This window comes from Merops nubicus, unplaced genomic scaffold (genome assembly GCF_000691845.1).
Source record: "Merops nubicus isolate BGI_N331 unplaced genomic scaffold, ASM69184v1 scaffold16566, whole genome shotgun sequence".
Taxonomy (NCBI): domain Eukaryota; kingdom Metazoa; phylum Chordata; class Aves; order Coraciiformes; family Meropidae; genus Merops; species Merops nubicus.
In genome coordinates, this window is record NW_008613088.1 from 823 (window position 1) to 17876 (window position 17054).

General features: G+C 48.6%; 1 protein-coding gene across 1 annotated transcript; it reads left to right on the top strand.

The window, feature by feature from the left end:
* Positions 1-1478: 1478 nt before the first annotated feature.
* LOC103774380 (microtubule-associated tumor suppressor candidate 2-like) lies at positions 1479-10172 on the top strand (the record flags this gene model as incomplete). The annotated part of the gene is made up of 3 exons (XM_008941781.1): positions 1479-1598; positions 4182-4279; positions 9956-10172. Coding segments are annotated over 3 exons (435 nt in total), but the record flags the coding sequence as incomplete, so codon positions are not given.
* Positions 10173-17054: the final 6882 nt, after the last annotated feature.

Sequence of the window (17054 nt, forward strand, 5' to 3'; positions counted from 1 at the left end):
TCAATTGCTCTCTTTTGGGACCATGCTGTTTATTTACAATGTGCACGTGAACACACACTGCAATTATTTATCTGAAATTAACCCTTAAACAACCCTCCAAAAAGAGTTTTCTTTTTACTTGGGGCATTCTGGTGTGTTCACAACACAACCCTGTGGGCAGCTGTATCAACATGACAGAGGGAACAGAATTGAAATATTGGGTTGAGCAAGGGGGTCAGTGAGTTTTTAGGTGTGAGAACTCCTTAGGAAAGGAGAGCAAATGTCTGAAACAGGCTTGGCCATCCATGGGCAACAGGCAGCACCGGTCCCTTTCCACCTCCACCACGGTATTTAATTTACAGGAAAGGACAAATTATGCTGTACCACAGAGATGTTGATACCAGATACCACCAGGCAGTTCAATGGAGTGAGTTACACTGTTACAGTCTGGAAAAATCCAGAACAGCTTAAGTCAGCAATAGTATTTCATCCGTATAATCCACAGCACATCTTTTGCCCATGAGCTGAACCCTAGTCTCCCCTAGTTCTACAGTTCTCAAGCAGAGGAGGAATTTTTTCCCACCAGATCCAATCTTTGTTAAGAGGCTCTGTGATGCAGTGCTGCAGGAAAGGCAGAGCACTGGAGTTTTCACCTCCAGCCCCCTTGTCCAGTTTCTTCACTTTCATGTTTGTATTTTCACCAAGTCAAAATCCCTGCACAATCATAAAACACTTTGAGCAGCTCCCAAGCTATGAGTAGGAATGAGATTGCTGATCACTGTGGCATCCCATCCTTCTAGCCATGAGGCTGATCAAAAGAAGGGTACTGTTGGCTATCCAAGCAAAGGGATGGTGTGTGAGAGGGTTAAGAAGGACAGGGAGCTGCTGGAGAGAGTCCAGCGTAGGGCTACAAAGATGATTAGGGGAGTGGAGCATCTGCCTTATGAGGAAAGGCTGAGGGAGCTGGGTCTCTTTAGCCTGGAGAAAAGAAGACTGAGGGGTGATTTCATCAATGTTTACAAATATGTAAAGGGTGAGTGTCAGGAAGATGGGATTAAGCTTTTTTCAGTGATGACCTATGATAGGACAAGGGGCAATGGGTGCAAATTGGAGCATAGGAGGTTCAAGGGGAATATCAGGAAAAATTTTTTCACTGTGAGGGTGCCGGAGCACTGGAACAGGCTGCCCAGAGAGGGTGTGGAGTCTCCTGCACTGGAGTCATTCAAAACCCACCTGGACGCCTTCCTGTGTGATGTACTCTAGGTGGTCCTGCTCTGGCAGGGGGGTTGGACTGGATGATCTTTCGAGGTCCCTTCCAACCCCTATGATTCTATGATTCTATGAGAGAATATCAGGGTTCAGATGGGCTGTGGAGGCCCAGATCCAGGCAGTTTTCATATCATTGATTCTCCTAAACCACTGAGTGCATGGAGAAAACTTCATCTTAGAGCTGAAGATTTATGGCTGACAGATATCCAAATTGCTGTCGTGTTCCCTAGATTGCACGAGCTCCATATCTGCACTTAGAAAAAGATATGAAGAGCTTAAAACATGTTCTGGAAATGAAGAACCATCAGATTCACCAACAGGAGAAGATGATTATGGAGTTAGAAAAACAGGTGAGTTGTCATTTTTCCTTCAGAGGAGACATCACAGAGGTGATGGAGTAAAAGCTTGGCTACAGCAGATGAACTTAGAGGGGATGAGAACACACGTGAAGGTGAGGCAAGAGTCAAAGAGGCTCATAAATGGCTGTACACTGTGTGGTTCCATTGTTAACCTACACAGCTGCCTCTACTATACTATGTCTTGGGGTTTCACTCAGAAATTGGGCTCTTTCCCCATCCCTTCACCCACCCTTGATCACCTTGATTCCTCCCAGGCATCCATTGGTCCATATTGCTTTTTCATGCAATACCTGCTCAGCCTCTTGCATTAGATGGTAAGGCGAGTGGTGCAGGAGGAAGGGGAACTTTGTGGTAGTCCAGGGCTTCATTTTGTACACCAGCCTGCACTGTATGCCCCTATGGGAGCCAGGTGACCATTGGAGAGGACAACTGGAGGAAGATTGAGCCGTGTATGTCTTGCTGCTGCTCACAGAGGTGTTTAGGGAGCACTCAGCCATGAGTATGAGTTAGCAATATTCAGCAGGCAGTCCCTAGCAAGGCACACACTAGGAAATGTCTCTCCAACCCAAAAGTGATGCTTTTCTGCAGCCTATGCTGTTTTCTCATCCTTTGTTTGTGGAGATCTCTAGCAAAGAACTCCCCAGTTCACCATCAATTACATTTTTTTGTTGGAAAGGGAATTCATTTTGTAAGGCATAACCTACAGTGACAGTAAATGTATAATGTGGTGACAGGATGAGACACTACCTCAGCTGGGGAGCTGGGACAGCTGCCTCAGCACAGCATTCAGCAAGATTTGTTTCCATTTACAGGGAAATTTGAGAACTCTGATGATTATTTTGCTGAACAGATGCTTGAGTAAGTGGATGTAGAGAAAAGTGCCTCTTTACAACTGAGGCTTGTTAACTGTGCTCCTTCCAACACGCTGCTCCTGGTGCTAAGCCAGCACCTGAGAACATGCACTGTAGTGTTAGAGTGGAAAAAAAAAATAAATCCCAAACAATAGCCTACATAGTTCCTGGTCGTTTAGCTGCTTTTGCTAATTAACCACATACAAGCACTCGGCCCTGCTCCTGCCCTTTGTAACAGTAACACATTGTGTCTACTGTGGTCCAAGGGCACAACTGCTTTCTGCTTAAAAATCTACCTTTATCAGTGCCAGAATATCTCCAGGGCACCTCCAAATGCTCTGAAAGGTGGGGTGCCTGGTGAGGGAGCAGGAGGACATTTCAAATAGAGAGTCAGAGTCAGGCTCAAATCCTTGTCTGCTGAAAGGGAGGCTGGAAATGAAGGTGGCAAGAGAGGAGTGCTATAGGGTGAGTGCAGTGGAGAGGGAGGGAGAGGCACAGGTCCTCTCCCATGCTTCATGCTGACATAGCTGTTACTTATTAAAGCTATTAATGAAGCAGGGAGGATGCCTGTGACAGCAATTCCTCTCTCTCATAGTGTTTCAAAACAGGACCAGGATCCTTGTTCTGCTCTGATAAAATATACTGGGATCAGTGAGAATATCTGAGAATCAGGAATATCCTTTATGGTTACCTGCATAGTCTGGAAACTACTGCATAAAAGTGATGGCTGCTCCATAAAGTGTGAGTTTTTGCTAATTCCAGTGCACAGTATTTGGTTCTGTATAAAAGGTTGGAGAATTCAATAACCGAGCTGACACAGAGATAAGGTATCCTCTTGTGATATCTTATTTTCTTCCAAAAGTGTTGAACTCAGCAAATTCAAGCTGGTGGAAAACTAAAGTGATAAAATACGTCAGATTCAGAACTTGGAAAAAAATGACATATGAGGCTGTGGTACATGGCTATAAACATCTTACTAAAGTTTTAGTACACTGCTATTGACATCCTCAAACTCTGCCCTTGGACTGTCCTGAGTCCAGGCTACCTACACCTGGGGCAGTATTCATTGCACTTGGTTGTAGCTTTAAGTTAAATGTCTCCTTCCAGCTTGCCATTCAAGCCAACGCTGTCAGCAGTGGAGATGTGTCTCCAGTGGGCAGCCCACCTCATGTGATTTGGTGGGTAACTCTTGCCTCCCTAAAACCAGGGAATCATAATTCTAGAGGCTGGACACCAGACATTTGTGTCCAGTGAGGTTAGTTGGGCTGGGTGATGCACGTCATACCACCTTGCACTCCTCCTTCATCCCTAGACTGACCACTCACACCACAGTGCCCTTTCCATGCTGAGCATCCCCATGCTCCCCAAGTGCCACCAGCTCCCTGTCCAAGAACAATGGATGGCAACACTATGCTGGCTGCTGAGAGATGAAGGTTGTAGAGGTATCACTGAGGAAGATGTGGGTTTTTGCACTGGACAAGATTAAAACCCTCCTTTTCCTCAGGTAGAAGTAAGTGCCAGTTCAGCTCTGCCCCTGCTCATGATCCCACTTACTTCACCAGTGTGATGAGGCACGACTCACACCTCTGAGTCTCAGCTGCAGTCGAGATGACCACCCCTGTCCTGAAAGCTTAGACATTGCTGAAGGGACAAATAAAGAACAAATTCCCTTGGATCAGGTGTTGGGCTTTCTTCAGACTTAACAAACCTTCTTCTGTTGCAGGCTGAAAAAAATTTAAAACTAGAAGAAAAAATCACCATGCTGCAACAGCAGAATGAAGAACTCAGAGCCAGGATTGAGCAAAATACTGTCATAACAAGGTATGTGCTGATATTTGCAATCTGTCTGAGCTTGACTTGAAAGGAGACTGCAGATCTTAACTGCCCAAGGCCGACACTTATTTCAGAAGGGGAAGATCTTATTTCCTGCTGAAAGTGTATTGGTGTCCTCATCTGCTTCTTTCATTAAAAAATCATTTTATATTGGGGTTTGCTTTCTGTAACATAGGGAAGACCACCTAGCTGGCTCTGTATTTCATGATTTTGACCTGCTACTGGGAGTAATGTTGCCAGTGGCTTCTGATCTCAGTGTCAGTGCCCTGAGACCCGTTAGTGGGCAATGAGGCTGGAAAATGGGGCAACTTTGGGAGAGACATCCTAACGAAGCCACTGTCACCCAGGGGGATTATCCTTTGGTGAGCTTTTTATCTGCACTATTTGCACCCTTGTCACAGCTTGGCGAGGGTGACAAGGCTCCTTGTGCTAGGTGGTATAATGACAGAGAAGGGAATGCCAGTCCCTGTCCCAGAGGCTTCATAGCCTGCTGTAAGGCAAGAGACTGCAGCTGGAGCCAGGCAGATGGGCACCAGAGGGAGATGCTAGAGCTGAACTTAAACCAGCACACCGGCTGCCTAGCTGGCATTGTTGCCAGAAATTATGCCATTGGTCTAAACTTCAATTTAATTTTTAGCTGACTTTTTAAAGCTTTAGTGTCTCATCTCTGATTTCATTTTAGGTTTTGTCTTTCTCGTGTCTCCTTTGTTAATGATTCAGCATTTAAAAATTGTCTCCTGCACATAGATATTTTAAAAGGCAGCACTGCTTGTACTAACATTCAGAGGAAGGTGAGGATTATGTTCCTTCTCTCCTGATTGTAAATACCTGTTACACACACGCCACTGTCTGAGGTGGGTGTCTATGGCCTTTCTGTGCCCCGGAAGGAAAGACAGGAAATTTTCAGATCTGTTTCACCAGACTAGTTTTTGACACCTGCTTTTGGGCTGGGTGAGTTGTGATCTGGAAGTGGCAGTCTCTCTCCACACCCGTGACAGAGACCAGGGTGCTTGGTTCACTGCTTGGCACCTCTGCATTGCAGCTGCCTGTCTCTGGCTGGGCAAACAGCACCCTCCACTCCCTGCCAGTGTCTGGCTGCTGCATTTTGCTTCTTGCCTCTAGCTGTGTAGGTACTGGTTTTGAAGGACATCTTTCAGGAGGAATTTTGAATTTGGTGTCAGCCTGGAAAGTCAATTTAGAGGAGAGTTATTTTCAATTTTAACAGTTTGGGGACAGCTATAGAATCACAGAATCACTGTCGCTGGAAAGAACCTTTAAGATCATCGAGTCCAACCGTTATCTAACTCTACCAGGCCACTGGCAGAGACAGTGTCAGCCAGAGCTTTAAAGCTGGAATTTTAAAACATGTTTTCCTGGCTGCAGTAGCCACCCTGACTGCTCATTTCTGTTGTACTGGCCCTGCCTGGGAAAGTGCAGCGTGAGCAAGCTCAGGGAGCTGCCTTTGCTGAGGAACAGTGTGGATTGGAGCTACTTCTGCTGATCTGCAGTTTGGGTGCCTGTGTGGCTGTGACAGCCCCGCAGCAGCGAGAGGAGGGAGGGCAGCAGGAGGGATGGGAGCCAGAGCACAGCCATCCCTTGCAGCACAGCCAGGAGTGGGGGGATGAGGGGTGTACCACAGAGATCTCTAATTTTAGCCAAGGGCAGGTACAAAGTGAGGGAGAAGAACCTTGCAGGTTGATCATGCACCAGCTTTGGACACAAGAGCTCCACAGAGCTTCTGCTAAGACTTCCCCAAGCACTTGAATAAGTCTTCTGATCTCCAAACATCTCAGATTCTCCCCCCCAAAATCAACCAGCATTGTTTTCTGTCCTTTGGACTGGAGATGTTTGAGGGATGGTAATTTCCAGCACCTTAGAGATGAAGATGACCAGGAGGATGTCTGATCTCTGTTGGCATAGCCCAAGCACCTGCTGACCTCTGGGCCTTTTTGGGAGAAGATTTAAATGTGAGTCAAGGGCACAGTTCAAGCCCCTTCTCCTGCATCCCTGTCATGTTGGTGTGCCCCTGAAGACCTCTGTGGTTTTATGGCTGTGATTTGTTACAGCTGCTTGAATTGTCGGGACACTGGCAGAGGAATGTCTGATCATAAGTGTGCAGTGCTGAGCATAGAAGTTTCCCTAGGTGGGTTAGGTCTAAAATTGGAACATAAAATCTGAAGGCACAAACTTACATCGTGAGAACACATCTGCTTTTATGTTGCCTCTCTTCCTCCTCCTGCCTGAGCGATGAAGAGGGGCTGACTGGGCACCTGTATCTTTTAGAAGCAGTGATGCTGGGTCTGTCCAGCTCTCCGTGGTGCAGCAGAGGAAGACACAGGCTGGCAGAGCTGAAGGCAGAGGCTTTGCTGAAGGATGCCAGCACTGCTGACTGTGCAAGCTGCCTCTGCCTCTGGGTGGAGTGAAGATGGCTCAGCCTGTGTCCAGCATGACACATCAGGTGGCACAGTGTAAATTTGCAGCGCAATAAAGCACGAGGCTAAAAGAAGCAGCACAACAAGCAGCAGCTCCTGTCTCCAGCCATGTTCCAAAGCAGGTCTTTCTGGAGGACATGGCCACATGCTGCATGGTCTGTTCACAGGCTGTTTTCCACTCCAGCATCTCCCTGCTTAATGCAGGTCATGGGTGACTTGCAGCCTGCCTCTGCCAGCAGACTGCAGTGTGCATTAGTGCTGCAGTCTGTTGTGTGAGGGGCTCCAGAGGACACTGACACCACACGTCCTACCATACCTCCAGCAAGCAGCATCAAGCCCTCAGTGTAAAGGAGACTGAGACGTGCTGATGGGCTGTGCTGGCCTCCTGTCCAAGCAGTGCCTTTAGCAGAGGAGGGAGCTGAGACCTTCACCATGTTCTGAGGTCTGCTGGTGTGACTAGCCTGCTCCCAATACCCAGATGGGCTTTACCAGCCAGTCACACACTAAAGGCCACACAAAGGCAGGGAAGACATGTGCTTGGTTTTTTTCCTCAGCAAATGCTGGCAGAAAAAGGGTGTAGTGGGGCTTTGCATATAAGCTTTATGGCCTCTCTTGTTACACACTGCAATAGAAGAAGTAATCCCATGTGTAGCAAGAGGCTTCCTACAGAGTTATTTCTTCAGAACGAGCTCGTGGACTTTCTTGTGCCTGTTAGACCAGGAGTTCATGCCACAGCTGATTCCCAAAAGGGACCATGAATAGGAGTTTCCTCCTCTATCAGCTTTCTGAAAACTTCTGCCAACTTGTGTCTTTTAATCTTTTGACTCTGCTAGTCACTGCTTCATGGTTGAAAACTTTCAGGGAGTAGAACAGAAACATCTTCTCAGCTGAGCTCCATTTCTGTAGGAACTAAAGCTAAAGAAGCAGGACATATTTTAAAATACTTTTTATACAAAATCTGAAATGCCAACCCCACCCTCTCAGAGGCTTTTGATAACACAAGGAAAGTGGAGCAGCAGTTCATGACATCTGCTATGGGCTTTAGGCTGTACACAGAAAAGTTGTTGTGTGGAATTTCATGGGTGCATCCTAAATCCACACCCCAGTGCTGCTCCTCCTTTCCTCAGGGGGGAGGCTATGTGTCTCCCTCTTTATTTCTATAAAATCCCAAGTTGGCTGTAAATCGGGTTAGGTACATGCCCAGAGCTGCTCCAGGCTGCTCACACCAGGGCCTGGCTCCTGCCCAAGCACACTGGGGCTGCAGAAGCCAGGTGTTCCTGCATGCACTGTCTGAGATGGGGATGCTGCCAGCACATGCCCAAAACATACCTCAGTCCTGTCCCACAGTCTGCCTACACTGCCCCTTTCCTTTTGAAACCCGTCACCAGGTTAGAGGAGAGCAGAGTCACTGAACTTGTGGTGCCCATAAGAGATTTCTGTGCCCCACCTCCCAAAAAGCCATCAGGTTATAGGGCATTCTGGGGAAAACAGCACCCTGGTACTTGCTGGTGAAGTGTCCCTTGTGCTGCAGTCAGGACAGAGGGTTTGTTAGGACCAAGGAGGAGGGAGAGATTCCTTGAGGAGGAGCTGAAGAAGGAGCCATTTACAGAGGAGAGGGAAGGCCTCAAAGCTGAGCTCTCATCCTGTACATCAGCTGGAATGAAGAGCTGGGTGCAGCTGCTGCCTCTCACCTCCCTGCTCTTGCTCTGCCACTCCACAAACACTCTCTCGCTCTTGGTGCTGCTTTGGTGGCAGAGCTGAGAAACAGCAGTGAGAGTTACAGCTGGCCATGGAGACTTTTGTCCTCAGTCAGAATAAGGCCTAAACCCCAGGACTGTCACCCTCTGGGGACTGCTCTAGCTGCTCTGCTGCTCGGGAAATAATGGGGCAGCATCACAAGCACCTCTGGGCTGTGAAACACCACAGGGCAAACGTGGATGGAGCCAGGCATTGAAGCTGGAAAGAAAGCAGGATTTAAGGAGCTCACCAGTGCTTTGTGCTGTATATTGGTTATCTGCTGGGATGCCATTGCTGGGCCAGGCCGTGCTGGGGTGATCTCTGAAGCCCCTTGTCTTCTTGGTGCAGGAACAGAAGCCCTGGCCAGGGGGTCACGTGCAAGGCACACAAGTGCCCACTGACCCAGTGCTATGGGCTCCCTCGGGGGGTGGGTTTGGCTCCATGGAGGTTTATGGACACGTTCCTGGGTCACATGCCTGCTGTGCCAGTTGTGCAGGCAGAGGCCACAAACCCATGCTGGGCACCTGCGTCCTCCATGGAGAAAACACCCTGATCAGCTTTGTTACATGGTAGCTCTCAGGGGACCAAAACCCAGTCACAAGCAAACATTGATGAGAAGGGTATGTCTGAAACCACTGTGCCTATTTATAGCTCCAAGATATATATCTGGGCTCATATATCAGCTCTGAAGTCCTCTCCAGATGCCACTGGCCAAAGCTGGGCATCAGCGTGGGACTGGCATGGAGCTGGTGTGCTCTACAGTCCTGGTTGCCCACCATAAGGACCAATGGGGTTCTCTTTAGCTTCCACCCTGCTCACAAACCCATACAACCAGGGAAGGACAGTGCTGGGGGGAGGGGGAGGGTGCACCTGTACTTTATCTCAGCCTAAGTTTCCAGTTACCTTCTCCACCCACTCTGTCTATGAGTGGAGAATCCTGTTTTGCAGTGCACTGGAGCCTTGCATTTTTTTCTACTTTCAGATACAAATAAAGAAACAAATAGGCTACTTTTTTTCTTTTAAGTATTTCCAATTTTTACTCTGTTGTCTGTATGGGAAAAAAAAATAGCCATTCCTGAAGTTTCTGGAGTATGTGGTCAACACACAAAGCCCTTGGCATCCTTGAGTGCAGCGCATGATGCTTCCAGTTGCACAAGCCATGGAGCAAGGCTGGGGTGCACCCCGTCGAGGCTTTGGCAGCTGAGCTGCCTCAAGGAGTCATAGAGCAAAGACACAGGTGCCTCTGGAGGCAGTCAGACACTGGGGGACCACTGTGACTGGTGGAGATGCCTTTCTCACCTGGCAGTGAAGAGACCCAGGGACAGCCGTGCCCCAGCTTGGGCAGCCCCACGGCAGCTCTAGGGGCAGGTCGCTGGGAAGGGATGGGATGGGGTGCAGGGAGGTGCTCAGGGCCCTGCCCCTTGTGTGGCATCGGCTGTGTTAGTACCACTGCCTTCACGCAGGTGTGCCTTACATGTCCTGCTCCCCTCCCCAGGCAACTCTCAGAGGAGAACGCTAATCTCCAAGAATACGTCGAGAAGGAAATGGAGGAGAAGAAGAAATTGAGCAAGACTAACGAGGAGCTCCTCTGGAAACTGCAGGAGGAGGATGCCGCGAGCCCGGTGAAACTCCAGCCCACATCATCCACTTCTTTCTATCGCTGCTCGTCGGGGAACTCCTCTCCAGCAAAAGCCAGAACCCTGCGGCAGTGAGGCCCCTGCCTGCTCCGCATCCCCAGTCCGCTAGAGGGTACCACCCGGGGAGCACCCCGGGCTCACGGCTGCCAGCATGCTGGGCAGCTGCAGAGCTCTGCACTAGGCAGGGGACTCACACACTACCTTACAGGAGCTCTTGGTTCTGACACCTTGATTAGAGTAGCAAAAAGAAAAAGATAGCAAAAGCTAGGACAGCAGAAATTTAGGATAGCAAAACATTTAGTTTGATGTGTTAACAATTTAAATGTGGTTAGAGCCAAAAGTTGGAAAATACCATATTAGTGGTTCATCAGAATGAACTTCTGCTGCAGTATTTCAGGTTAGTAAAAAATACAGTTCGAGTTGTGAATATTTCTGTATATGTGTCTGTGTTTATATACATGTACCTATTGTACCTTTATACCTACGTATAGACGCACACACATATATATGTAGTTGAAGATGTTCTGAATTGCATTTTTTTATATTATTGGATACTATTAAGTGCTGATATATTTTCATTACAGTCAGCAGTTTTCTAACTTGTGCCTAAGACTTGTATCTAAACGAAATGCGTTTCTGTTTAGCCTCCCAGGAATATTTATACCCAACCTAGAAGAAAGTTACACAGCCGTAGAAGCGCCTTCCAAATGACCACCAAGTGGTACACTATGTGAACACCAGCGACTTTGAAATTCTGAGACAGTACTGCCTTCGAAACCATTACCTTTGCATTGAACACCAGATAAGATACATGTACCATTCGCTGCTTTTTAACTCTTAGCATCAATCCTTTAAGTGGAGATAAGCTAGAGACGAGAAACCTGAGGGGTTTAGCAAATTTCATAGAGGTTACTGGTTAACATGTTTCAATTTTAGTGTCTTTGAACACTAGTTAGATCTTACCTTGTTTTAAATTGTCCTGGTTTGGATGCAGTCAAAACCTCTGGTTATAGGCTCCTGTGCATTTTGATCTATTTCAAGTCCCTTAAGGAAGAAGGAGAAAATAAGTTGTTTGTCCTTGATCTTTGCTGGCCAAGAGGTTTTCAGTATTAGGATGAGATACTGGGTGCCTGCTATGGCTGTAGCTTCTTCCCATCTGAAACACCAAACAGAGCACAGCAGACTACATGGGCACAAATGAGGTCAGAATTTCTTTCCTTCCACATATATATATTATTTCACATTGCTAAAGCTTACCCAAAGTTACAGAGCACTTTTAAGATTCATGGAAAAGAGTGGCTAAACTACCTTTAGCTTTCCCACCCAGAAGCAAAACAATTCACCCAGTGATGGGGTGACCCTCACCCAAAAGGGTGGCAAGGATGAAGAGCAGCTGGGGTGGAACGGGCTGCAGGGCCCTCGTGAGCACTGCTAGCAAGACAAAAAGCATCCCTGAGCATCATTAAAAAACCCCAGTGAGATCTGGGGGATGTTTTTCTATCCAGCCTGGGGCAGAGACCCTGTGTGCACTCCTGCTCTGAGCACCAGGGTCGCAGTGAGCAGGAGGCAGCCGTGCAGCAGCCCCCGGGGTTGGGGAGTGGTCTGTCCTGCCTGCACGCCCTGCGTGAGCAGAGGTGGCTCTGCACAGCCTGCCCGGGTGGGAGCTGTACCTGGGATTCTCAGACTGCAGCTTAGGTACAGCTTCAAAGCAGCTGTGGCCTATTCCACAGCAGTTAAAAAAAAAAAAAAAAAAGATTTTTTTTCTCCTTTTTAGAGAAATTTATTTTTGTAGCAGCTTTTGCATGATACTGTGATACTGAGTAAATGAAGCATCTTGTTAGAATAGATCATGCCATGCCAACTGTTGAAATGCATTTCTAGATTTTAGTGTGTCCAGCAAGTAGGAGCTGACAGTAAAATAGGTACCTAGCACACACATGCACACAGAGCCCCTTCTTGCCAAGCACAATTTTCATCACTTTCACACTTGCTAAATGCACAGATACCTGCAAGACCTGCTGCACTGTCATGTCTCATCCTGCCAATACAGGGTATCGTCCTGCTGATACAGTGAGATCAGAGGATGATCTGAGCTAGAAGGGTCCTTTAAAGATCATCTCATTTCAATCCCCCCTTTCCATGAGATCAAGTTGCTCAAAGCCTCATCCAGCCTGAGCTTGAACACTGATCGAGATGGTACATCCACAGCTTCTTTGGGCTACCTGTTCCAGTATCTCACCATCCTAATCAGAAAGAAAGTTTTCTACATGTCCAATCTAAATCTACCCTCTCTTTGTTTAAAACTATTGTCCCTTGTCCTGTCACTACAGGCCTTGGTAAAAGGTCTCTCTCTGTCTTTCTTGTAAGCTCTTTTTAAGTATTGAAAGGCTGCAGCAAGGTCTCCCCAGAGCCTTCCCTGCTCCAGGCTGAACAACCTCAACTCTCAGTCTTTCATTATAGGAGAGATGTTCCAGTCCTCTAACCGTTTTCGTGGCCTGCCTCTGGACCCACTCCAACAGTCCATGTCCTTCTTGTTTTGAGGTTTCCAGAGCTGGACATGGTACTGCAGGTGGAGGTCACACAAGAGTGGAGCCGAGGAGGAGAATCACCTCTCTGCTGGCCGTGCTTCTTTTGATGCAGCCCAGGACACAGTTGGCCTTCAGGGCTGTCAGTGCACATTGCCAGCTCATGTCCAGCTTTTCATCCGCCAGTGCCCCTGGCTCCTTCTCTGCAGGGTTGCTCTCAATCCCTTCATCCCCTAGCCCAGGTACAGGACCTTGCACTTGGCCTTTTTAAACTTCATGAAGTTGGCATGGATCCACCTCTCCAGCTTGTCAAGGTCCCATCCCTCTGGATGGCATCCTGCCCCCCTGGCATGTTAACTACACCACTCAGCCTGGTGTCATCTGCCAACTCACACTGAGGGTGCACCTGATTCCACTGTCTATGTCAGATGAAGATATTAAACAGTACCAGTCCCAATATGGGCCCTTGAGGGACACCCCTTGTTACTGACCTCCACTTGGACACTTGAGCTGTTGACTGCAACCCTTTGGATGCAGCCATCCAGCCAATTCTGTATCTAACATCCATCCATTAAATCCATATTTCCCCAACTTAGCAACGCGGATGTTGCGTAGGACTGTGTCAAAGACCTTACAGAAGTCCAGGCAGATGACAACTGCTCTTGCATTGTCCACCTATGCAGTCACACCATTGCATAAGATCACCAGATTAGTCAGGCTGATTTGTTGGTAGTTTCTAGGGTCCTCCTTTTTACCCTTTCTAAAAATAGGTGAGATGATACAGCCAGAGATGTTACCATAATGCAAATCAGTTTTTCAATGGTAAACACACTAGAGCATACTGTTGGCCCAGGATGGGCTGGCTGAGCCCACTCCTTTTTAATTTATTCATTATTTCCCTCTATTTCTGGTGCTTTCCTTACTTTGTTGGTTTAAATTCATATGCAAGAGATGCTTCCAGCAGTGAATTGGGAGTTGGGCTTCTATGGTGGGAAAACTGGGACCCATCCCATGTCCACCATTTGGTATCTTTGCCAATCCCTTTCTCATCTAAATTTTGCCTCCCAATCCTGCCTCTCACTGGATTCTTCCTTGGCACGGCCTCTGGGGCCTGCCTGATAGCTAGAAAAGCTGCAGGAAGTTTTGCCTGACCAGAAGGGACCCAGCAAGCCATCCCGGTGGAACTGCGAAGGGTGATTCCTTCTGGTGCAAGCCCAGAAACACAGACCTTTTTCCCAAAAAAAAGAAGTTATTCCTTTTTTCTGCTCTCCCTCTGTCCTGTCCCTCCTTGCCTCTGCGTGCTGGAGGAGGTGTGAAACAGAAGCCCACATTGCTCAGGCAGTGGGAGGAAGGGAGCAGCCCCTGAGTGGGGCAGCTCTTCCCATGGGGTGCAGACCCTGGAACGCATGGCCAAGCCGGTGAGCCCTGCTCTTGCCAGGGACCTGCAAGGTGACCGTGGCATTCTCAGCGTGTGGGAGCCCCATCTCTAGTCCTTGCTCCCTGGCTGTCCCTGCTCAAAGGCAAGCAAGGGGAAGCTTTTGCTTTTGGGGGGGCTGGAACGTGGGGGCTTTCCCATTTGGAACGGTGGAGTGGCCTTTGGCAGGAAAGGGAACGCAGCCAGCACTGAACACAAAAGGGTTTTATTGCCCCTACAACTTTAAAAAGAAGTTGTTTGATTTGGTTAATCTTTATTCAATGTAGAAGGCTGCAGTGGCAATAAAACCAGCCTACAGCTGCTCTGTAGGGGCTCCAGAGACCGGCACCAGGAGCAGGTAATGGCCATGGAGAGTCAGCAGCAAGCGAGGGGGCATGGAGACCTCGAGGCAAGCTCCACCTTTCTGCAGGAAAGCACCATTTGGCCCTGCTGGGGTGGCACCTCCTGCAGCTGCTGGCACAGAGGGGTCAAACTGGTAGACACACAGCAGCAAAGACTTGCCATGGTGGCAGGAGGGAGGAGGGAGGAAAAACTATCAGGTAAAAAATCAGGTATTTTACATCTCTGCACTGATGGTGGTTGTGTCCCATGGACACGCTGAGGAGCCTCTGTACAGCTTCCCACGCAGCAGGAGTTCTGTGGTCCCGTTTACTATGTGGCTAATGATTACAGGAAGAGTTTGTATGATTTCAGTTACGATGTACAGATAAGTGTAATATATTCCTGATAATAAATCCATGCGCCAGCGCACGCAGGGGCTGGCGCACACGGCCCAGCGTGTCCTGCAGTCTGTTCTGTACGTCTGTGCACACAGAAACTGGAATAACTGGAAAACAAAGCAAAACCCCACTACAGGCTAACCCCACTACGGTCAAGACAGAAGCCAGACAACCACCTCACCTCCTGGCAGCAGGGCTGGTCAGTCGGGTTACCCGACTATGGTTCACATGCTCTAAATCAGATCAAAAATCCCAAGGATTCATTTTCTGAGGGTGCTGGCCGTATGGCTGAGGCTCCCAGGAGATCAGGAATGGTGATCTGCCATGTTTTTCCTGAGGTGTCATGCTCCAGCACACTGTAAGGGAAACATTTCTGCTGATGATTCAGGCACAGCAGCAACAACCACACTCTGTAAGGTGCTGGCCACTCATGTTTCAACACCCCCTTCCCTAGCCCTGCCCTCCCACTGAGGGCACCCAGTTCCTCAGGCTTTTCCACAAGGATTAAAGGGACTAGAGAACATCCCACCTTTGTTGGGCCTGTTAACATCATAGTAAAAGATATCCCATTAGGCCCCTGGCTCGCTTGGCCCAGACAAAGCCATGGGAAGGACCAGGACTGAGAAGAGACACCAGCGGCCATGGGACCACTGCCTCATCTATTGCAGGACACACAGGCTTGGATGCAATTGATGCTGGCAGTGGCAGGGACCAGACAAGACTCCTTCTGCCTGGTGTTTTCAGCGTCATCCTGAAGACCCTATCCTTGAAAACCCCACCAGCAGAACTCCTCATTCATCACACAGTCCTAATTTCCTGAGACAAGCAAGTATTGCAATGACACCACCTGGGTAAATTTTAGGCTAACTTTGCAGGTTGGTGTAGTCCCACCCAACACCTGAACTGGTACTACAAGACAGAGAGCCTCACCTCAATGTCAGCAGCAATGAGCTGCTCAGCACTGAGCACAGACCCCAGCCCACAGCAGATTCCCCAAATTACATATTTTCACACTGGTCTCAGCAGACCCCAAAGATGGGGCAGAGTTAACACGAGCAGCTCCCAGGGCAAGTGCTCTCCTGCAGACATTGGCACTAGCTGGAAAGCAGAGGTAGGCTTACAAATGAGGGTAAACTATAGGCATCATTTATTTGGCTATCAAGAAAAATGTTCTAAAGCTGTACCACGTAATTACAAGTGAATTACCTAATGTCAAAACTCTAATTTGGGGAGTATTTGCAGTGTTGCCAGGGTAAAATGTAGCTGCACATCTGTGCTGTGCTCTGGAGACAAGGTTCATATTTTAAAACTTAAGGCTTTAATCACTACGTGAACACAGTAAAAAAACAAACAAACAAACAAAAAACTCCCAAAAGGATCAAACCAAATCAAAAAGACAACAGATAAAAAACAGATTTGTTTGCAGAAAAAGCATGAAAACTACTTTCCACACCCATGAGAAATTCAGATAAATCATTAGGAAAACAGACCATCAAACAGGCAAGAGAAACATATTTACATTTTGCTTAATAATTAAAAAAATAAAAACATAGAAGAGACTCTTCCATGGCTTCAGTCAGCAGAAGTCCCTTGACTGACAGGACCGCAGCAGTGCTCCTGCTCCTCGCCGGCGCGGCTGGAGGCACAGCGTGCTGCCAGAGAACCCTCAGCGTCCTGCTGCTGCCCCCAAAACACACAGGGCCCTCTGCCAGGAGGGAGAGGTGCCCCTCGCTGGCCCCAGCCTGCCAGCTCCACCTCCCGGGGGGCAGCTGGAGGGGAATACCCTGAGACAAGGGAGGCCTGGCTGATCCTCCAGAGACGCTCCCGGATCACCCCCTTTCCAGCTGGGTCCCCAACACCTCACAGACTCCGCTGCAACCCTAACGCAGAGCGTAAGGCAGCCCAGGAGGGGCTTTGGGGGCATTGCTGCTGGCGTGGGAGAAGAGCGACAGAGTGAGGTGAGCAGCAGTGGGCAGGGCTGCCCAGGGCACCCAGCCGCACCCCCAGCTCGCTTTTGGGGTCCCGGGGGGTGGCTGTAAGGGCAGCCACTGCTGGGTCACTGCCTACGTACAGATTGAGTCCTGGACAAGTGCAGTTTTGTGGTCAGGGGAAGGACGAAACGGAACCTGCCCGTAAAGTTAGGCCCAGAGGTTGTTGCAAGGTTAGCCAAGGTTTAGAAAGAGCTTTTTCTGCCAGAGGGAAGAGGCTTCCTTTGAAGGGGAAGGTGTTGAGATGTGTGTAGGACTTCAGGGGAGCCCGCTGCATGAAAATCGGCACC